Source organism: Gekko japonicus, unplaced genomic scaffold (assembly GCF_001447785.1).
Source record: "Gekko japonicus isolate JY-2015 unplaced genomic scaffold, Gekko_japonicus_V1.1 scaffold1298, whole genome shotgun sequence".
Classification (NCBI taxonomy): Eukaryota; Metazoa; Chordata; class Lepidosauria; order Squamata; family Gekkonidae; genus Gekko; species Gekko japonicus.
Genome location: NW_015174312.1, coordinates 479449 through 486752, shown reverse-complemented (window position 1 = coordinate 486752; position 7304 = coordinate 479449). Strand labels below are relative to the sequence as shown.

The 7304-nt window shown below is 44.1% G+C and overlaps 1 protein-coding gene across 1 annotated transcript in view; it reads left to right on the top strand.

Annotated features, from left to right (window-relative positions):
- The window catches only part of LOC107121260 (nodal modulator 1-like), a 52839-nt gene that overhangs the window by 2270 nt on the left and 43265 nt on the right, over window positions 1–7304 (top strand). Inside the window, exons 2-3 of the mRNA XM_015424144.1 lie at window positions 1608–1697; window positions 3057–3102. Of these exons, the coding sequence (XP_015279630.1) occupies window positions 1608–1697; window positions 3057–3102 (136 nt within the window). The remainder of the gene's footprint in view (window positions 1–1607; window positions 1698–3056; window positions 3103–7304) is intronic.

Here is a 7304-nt window from a genome sequence, read left to right as displayed (position 1 = left end):
TATATACACACACACACATATACATATACATATACATATACATAATACTGTAAATGAGCAACATAATTAAAAGATGGCATAAAAATTCAAGGGGGAGTATTGTATAATCTGTCTGATCTGAAAGGAGAGGGGAGAAGGGGAGAGAGGAGGCCAGTCAGAGATGTCCTCAACCATAGGCCTGGCGGAACAACTTTATTTTACAGGCCCTGCGGAACTGCATCAGATCCTGCAAGTCCTGGATCTCAGCTGGAAGAGTGTTTCATCAGGCCGGAGCTAGGGCCAAAAAGGCCCTGGTTCTGGTCAAGGGCAGCCAGATGCTCTTTGGGCCCAGGATCACCAGCAAGTTCTGATCACTTGAGCATAATGCTGTTTGGGGGGGTATATCAGAAGAGGTGGTCCCAAAGGTATCCTGGTCTCAGTCTGTTTAGGGCTTTGAAGGTTAACACCAAAACCTTGAACCTGATCTGGTCTTCAATCTGGAGCCAGTGCAGCTGGTAGAACACTGGTTGAATATGTGCTCTAAAAAGCATTCCTGTAAGCATCCTCACAGCTGCTTTCTGGACCAGTTGCAATTTCTGGGTCAGTCTCAAGGGTAGCCCTGTGTAGAGCGAGTTACATTAATCCAATCTGGAGGTGACCGCTACATGGATCACTTGTGGCTAGGTCAGAGGAAGATGTCAGAGTCTTGCAGCAATCGGGAATCAACAACAGGCTTTCAATGAAGTTTCAGTTTACTGTTCCAGTATAGGCAAGTCATCCATACGCTTTCAGTGTCAGAACTAATTCAAAAAGCGGGAAGGGTTCAGTTATACCTGGTTCAAAGCGGGGTCTGCTGATGGCTCAAAGCCAATCAGGGAAGAAGCCTTTGCGCGCCTAAAACTAACGGGTTCACATTCCAATGGAAAGCAGTGCAGCAGACACCAAGGCCAATACTGAGAATCGAAACAACACGTACCAGACCTGAAAGAAGACACAAAGCAACCACCTCCCCCTCCTGATCCAGATGTTAATGGCACACTATCAAGAGCCAGGAGTTGGCATCCCAATACTGCATCTCCCCAGCCCAGCCAGGGGACCTCCGTCTTTGATGGATTTAGTTTCAGCTGGCTCTGTTTTAACCAACCAACCATGTCCTGCAGATACATCTAGGTGTCATCAGTGTTCTTGTGACACCCAAGCCCAAAACTCCATGCCAGCTGGGTGAGATGGCACATAAAGATGAGGAGAGGATTGCTCCCTGCAGGACACCACACACCAGAGGGTATCGTGGTGAGACCCCTAGCACCGCCCCCTTTCCCTGATCTTGAAAGAAAGAGCCAGTAAAGAAAGAGACAGACCACTGCAAGGTTGTCCCCCGAATCCCCACAGGAGGGAAGAACAATGTTTGAAGCTGCTTTGGGCTCTCAAATGGGAGAAAAATGGGGTATAAATGTCTACATAAGAATGTGTAATGTGCTGGTTTCCCGCACCTAAGTTAAAAGATGGTCTTCCGCTTCTGGGGTGGAAGCAGGTATTTCCTGCTTTTGTAAAGTTACATGGTGGGGGTGACTTCATACTTGGCCAGTGCGACAATATTTTCACTCGCATGGTTTTGTTGCGCTTTGCAGATTAAACTGTACACAAAGCATGGGGCCCTGAAATACCAAACCGACTGTGCTCCCAATAATGGTTACTTCATGATTCCTCTGTATGACAAGGTAAGCAAACCTGTGATATTGCACCAAAGACAGAAATGCATCTCTAATTGTATCATGATTTTGTAACTAATGGCAAAACTTGAATGCAAATATATCAAGTGTCCAGTACTGAATAGTCAAGATATATCCAGTTAAATGCACAGTTTGGTTTATTTCTGTTTACTAGCCCATGAAGGTCACTTGTGGCTTGAAAAAGAACCAACTTTTGTGAAGCCTTGTATCAGGCTGGCAATTCTTAGCTACCTCTCCTCTCTTTAGTAAAATAGTACTGGCTAAAATTACCTTTGACACCTGGCTAGCTCTAATTAGACTTCAGGGTCTGCTGATAGTGTTGCAGGCCTAAGTCCAGTTTTTCTTCATTTATCTGGAACAGTTATAGACCTACTAAATACGTAGATGTCCCAGTGGCTGTATAATCTGGCATACCTTTTTATAGTGAATTACTTTATTACACATTTATTTATTTATTTATTTATTTATTCAAATTTATATTTTGCCCTCCTTGCCAGTGGGCTCAGTGCGGATGACAGCATAATATCAAAACATATCAAGATTTCAAACATATAAAGTATAAATATGTAATAGGGAGGGGAACACTGGCTGGGGAAGGGAAGACCCATCAGGGAGGCATGCATCCCCTTCACTTCCCCAGCTGCCCTGCTCGGAGCCGCACAATATGTGTGAAAGAGCCGCATGCGGCTCCTAAGCCACAGTTTGGCCACCCCTGGCTTAGAATCATAGAGTTGGAAGGGATCTCCAGGGTTATCTAGTCCAACCCCCTGCACAATGCAGGAAATTCACAAATACTCCCCCTCCACACCCCCAGTGACCCCTGTTCCATGCCCAGAAGATGACAAAAAATCCTCCAGGATCCCCAGCCAAACTGGCCTGGAGAAAAATTGTTTCCTGACTCCAAAGTGGTGATAAGCATTTCCCTGGGCATGTAAGAAAGGGCCGCAAGAACTAAGCACTGATGCAACCCTTCCTGCCCTCCCTCTCATGATCTGCCTAAGTTCACCGAATCAGCATTGCTGTCAGATGGCCATCTAGCCTCTGCTTGAAAACCTCCAAAGAAGGAGCGCCCACCACCTCCCAAGAAGCCTGTTCCACTGAGGAACTGCTCTGTCAGGAAGTTCTTCCTAATGTTTAGATGAAAGGTTTGCCTAGTGCCTTCAGCCTGTCTGCTCCTTAAAATTAGTTGATGGAAAGTGCTAAAAAGAATCCCAAAAAGAATTACTTTGAAATGTATAAGATGCATAATCAACTAAACAATATCTGTGGCTGATTTTCTGTTAAGAAGAAAACAATTGGATTTTATTGTTATGGTGACATGTCTAATTTTTTCTTTCTCTTCTTTAGGGGGATTTTGTCCTTAAAATTGAACCTCCTCTAGGGTGGAGCTTTGGTATGTGCTTGTTTATGGAAATAACTTTCTGTACTGCTTTACATTAGGGATTCTCATCCTTTATTCTGGCAGTTTCTCTCCTCCCCCAATCATTTACCCAAAGAATGAATTTCTATTATGGAAAAGCTGCAGAAGGCCATAGAGGATGTTTAAAACTTCCATCCTTCAACCGAGGGCCTCCTCACCTCTGTGCTGTTATTACTGATGCCCGTATTTCTTCTTTTTCCAGGGTTAATAATGGGAAGGAGGTGTCAGTTTTGATAGATGAAGCCATGCAAGGTGGAGTCCCCTGTGGGGAGAGGGTGCAGGATATAAACAAGCAAAATACGTTCAGGTATTGGTCTGGAGCAGCAGAGCAAAGTTTGAGTCCGGGGCACCTTTAAGATCAACAAAGTTTTACTCAAGGTGTGAGCTTTCGAAGGTACGCACACTTCTTCAATCGCTCCACTTCAAAGAAGGAGATGCTGCAAGGTTGCCTGCATGCTTGAGAGGAGACGGATGGAGCGTGATGGGAGGGTCTCAGTTAAGTACTCTCAGCATTCTGCCCAATCATACATCTGCCCAATCAATATTTATTTGACCTATTTATTTCCTTCGCTTTGTTTTCCCCAGAATTAAACCCAAACAAATGGTAACCATATAAACTAAGCTTGTTATTCCTGTTTGGTCCTTGAATCTGTTAAACACCTTTATTATGCTGTATGCTAATTTACTGCTCACCCTCTACCTATATGTATGGTCTGGTAATTTCCGTTTAATTGTATCTGAAGACGTGTGTGTGAGCAGGACAGCTTATACCTTGAAACAACTTTGTTGGTCTTAAAAGTGCCCCCACTGGACTCAAACGTTCTGCTGCTTCAGACCGATACCTGAACTCAAACAAAATAAGGGTTAAGTCCCGTCTCTTGTCATCACATGACCCTACTCTGAATTGAGATCACATAAGTTTGTAAAGGTAAAGGTAAAGGTTCCCTTGCTCGAAAGCCAGTCGAATCCGACTCTAGGGTTGCGGTGCTCATCTCCGTTTCAAAGCCGAAGAGCCAGCGCTGTCCGAAGACGTTTCCGTGGTCTTGTGGCTGGCATGACTAAACACCAAGGCGCACGGAACGCTGTTACCTTCCCACCGAAGTGGTACCTATTTATCTACTTGCAATTTCTTGCTTTCGAACTGCTAGGTTGGCAGGAGCTGGAGCTAGAGATGGGAGCTCACTCCATCATGCGGCACCCGGGTCTTGAACTGCTGAACTACTGACCTTCCACAGCCTGCAGTTCAGCGTCTTAACCACTTGAGCCACTGCAGCTTGTACAAACTACGTTTGTAGTTTACTTTTAAACACCCCTGGGAAGATCTAGTTGCAGATCTTCGGGCACTTTGTTTTTTACACTTTTTTAATTTAGTGAGTTTCTAAGCTGCCTTTCCCTTAAGGAAGCTCCAGGCTCTACAACTGATAACGATCAAGGTTGGGAAACAAAAGGAGTCCAATGATCAGATTTCTCTGTAGCAAATGCATCAGACTCATGGCAGAATGGGCACCCATGGAAACTCTTCCTATCGTAAAATTTAAGTGATTGGATTTTGTGCAGCTAGTCATGAAATCCAAGGCCATAGAATTAAGCTTTTAAGTATTCAGGTAAGTGTCTGTAGTTTGAAATAGGGCTGCAACATTTAAGAAAACCATTAACTCCCTAGTTCACGTTTATTGGTTTTTAATACAAGTCTTTTTTTAGGAACAGTTGTCTTCTTAGAAGAAGCATCCTCCCTGCCCCATCTTTGTTTCATGGGAGGGGATGGCTCTTTTACCTAAATGAAAACATGCATGGTCTATAAACAATGTATCCTTTTTTCCTTTTAAACTATTATGCAAATAAATGCAGATTTAATTATTTAAATGCTTTTAAGCTCTAAGCCCAGTCCTAGTGTTTGGAGGGTGAACTTTTTCAGCAGATCTCAGTGAGTTTGCTGCTCCTGTGTGTTGAGTCTAAATGCTTTTAAATTGGTAAATTGTGTATTATAATCTGTTTTGGTTTTGCGGACCTATACCTTTGCAGTTTGGCTGCTGTGTTGTTTGCCACTTATAATCAAAGGCGATATGGCAAGATAGAAATCTGTAATAATAGAAGGATCTGTCTGTGGCAGGTATAACTTCAAAAAATAAAGCTAGGCATCTCAAAATTGGGCACTGGCTTCAAGGATGATCATGGGAGTTGCCGTGCGAGAAATGAAGAAAAAAGGAAACTTTGACCCACATCTCCAGAACCACCACCCCTTCCCTGCTGTGTTCTGTGGAAGCTAAATTTGTCTGTGCCAGACATAACTCATCTGAAAATAAAACTTGGAGGCTCAGAAATTGGCCACCATCTTCACAATGATCATGGGAGTTGCAGTGTCAGATATTAAGGGAATCAGAACACCCCTTTCCAGGTTATTGCAAAGATGGCCAACAACAAACGGCTATTCCCAAAGAAGTTTCCAGTTTATGTCCTCTGCTACGAAACTGTGGGCTGAGATGATGTCTTGTGTATAATTTACTCAATACCTCTACTCTTTTTACTATCTGAGGTACTAGGTTGAGTGATACATAGAGCCAGGGCTTTTTTGGTAGAAAAAGCCCAGCAGGAACTCATTAGCATAATAGGCCACACCCAGCAGCAGAAACTCAGCATATTAGGCCACACACCCCTGACTGCACCACTCATTAGCATATTAGGCCGCACCCCCATGTTACCAGAAGTGTGGTCATCCAGCCACGCCCACCTTTCGCTTCTTATTCTGTTTACCTTGTTTGTTGTCAAAACCCAGGGCTTTTTTTGTTGCAGGAACTCCTTTGCATGTTAGGCCACACACCCCTAATGTAGCCAACTCTAATGAGTTCCTGCTGTTGGGTGTGGCCTATTATGCTAATGAGTTCCTGGTGGGTGTGGCCAACTTGGGAGCCAGCCGGAACTCCGTTCCTGTGCGTTCCTGCCCAAAAATAGCCCTGCATAGAGCTATAATAGTAGGTAATTAATGTTTGTACTGCTTCTGTGTGGCTTGTGGGGCTATAATAAAGATGGATGACTATTCCCAGTGTAAGCTAGCAGATATAACTATCCAGAAAATAAAGCTAGGAGTCTCAAAATTGGCATCCAACTTCAGGTTGATGGTGGGACGGTACCAAAAATGAAGGGAATTGGACTGTCCTGTTCCCTAGCATCCCTCTGCTGTTTTCAATGGAAGCAAAGGTTTACTCACAAGAAGCCAGGAAAGTACAGGCAGCACAGGCAAAGAGTGTGGAAAATATCCCCTCCTTGGCAAAACAAAGGAGGTTTAATGATCAGAGCCTGTAGTTTTCAGCATATTGGACTCAGATTAAGGAGATCCTGGTTCCAGTCCTCACTATGGCACAGAAGGTTGCCGACTGACTTTGGGGCAGTCACAAACTCAGCCAGACCTACCTCACAGGTTTGTTGTAAGGAGAAGAGGAGAGGAGAATGATGTACGCTGCGTTGGGTCTCCATTGGGGAGAAATGCAGCACAAACAGGAGGAAGAAACTTCTTTCCTCCTTTACGAAACAAAGGGGGTTTAAGAACCTCCATGAGCTATCACAGCCAGTGTGGTGGCTATAATGTCGGACTAGGATCTGGGAGACCCAGGTTTGAAACCCACCACAGCCATGGAAGCTTGCTGGGTGAACTGGCACGTCACACCCTCTCACTCTTAATACCTCACAGGGTCGTCGTGAGGAGGAAATGCCAGACAGAAGAACAACGTAAGCCACTTTGGGGAGAAAAGGCAGGGTATGACATGTTGTAAATCTGATTTTGCCTACGGCTCATCAGCAAAAGATGATCGCCCTTGCTGTTGCTTCCTCTGGTACTGCAGGCAAACACAAGGGGGGGGGGGTTGCAGTCTGGTATACGGGTTACAACAAAAATACTGCAACAGTGCAAACTATACAATCGATCATATGAAAAATAACAGAAAAATCATTCCATGATGTTTAATCTTATACTTTTTTCAATCTAGACGTCATAAGATGAATATACACAACGTCATGAAGAAGTGTAGATTGAACTTCTTCTCCGGAGTAACCGTTTCGTTTCGATATCTCTTTTTCATACAAATATCAGTAAGTTCTGCTTCCACATACTCTTTCACCTTTCCAAAGGATATCTCTAATTCCAAAACTGCTAAAGGACAGCTTATAACCGGCACAAGGCC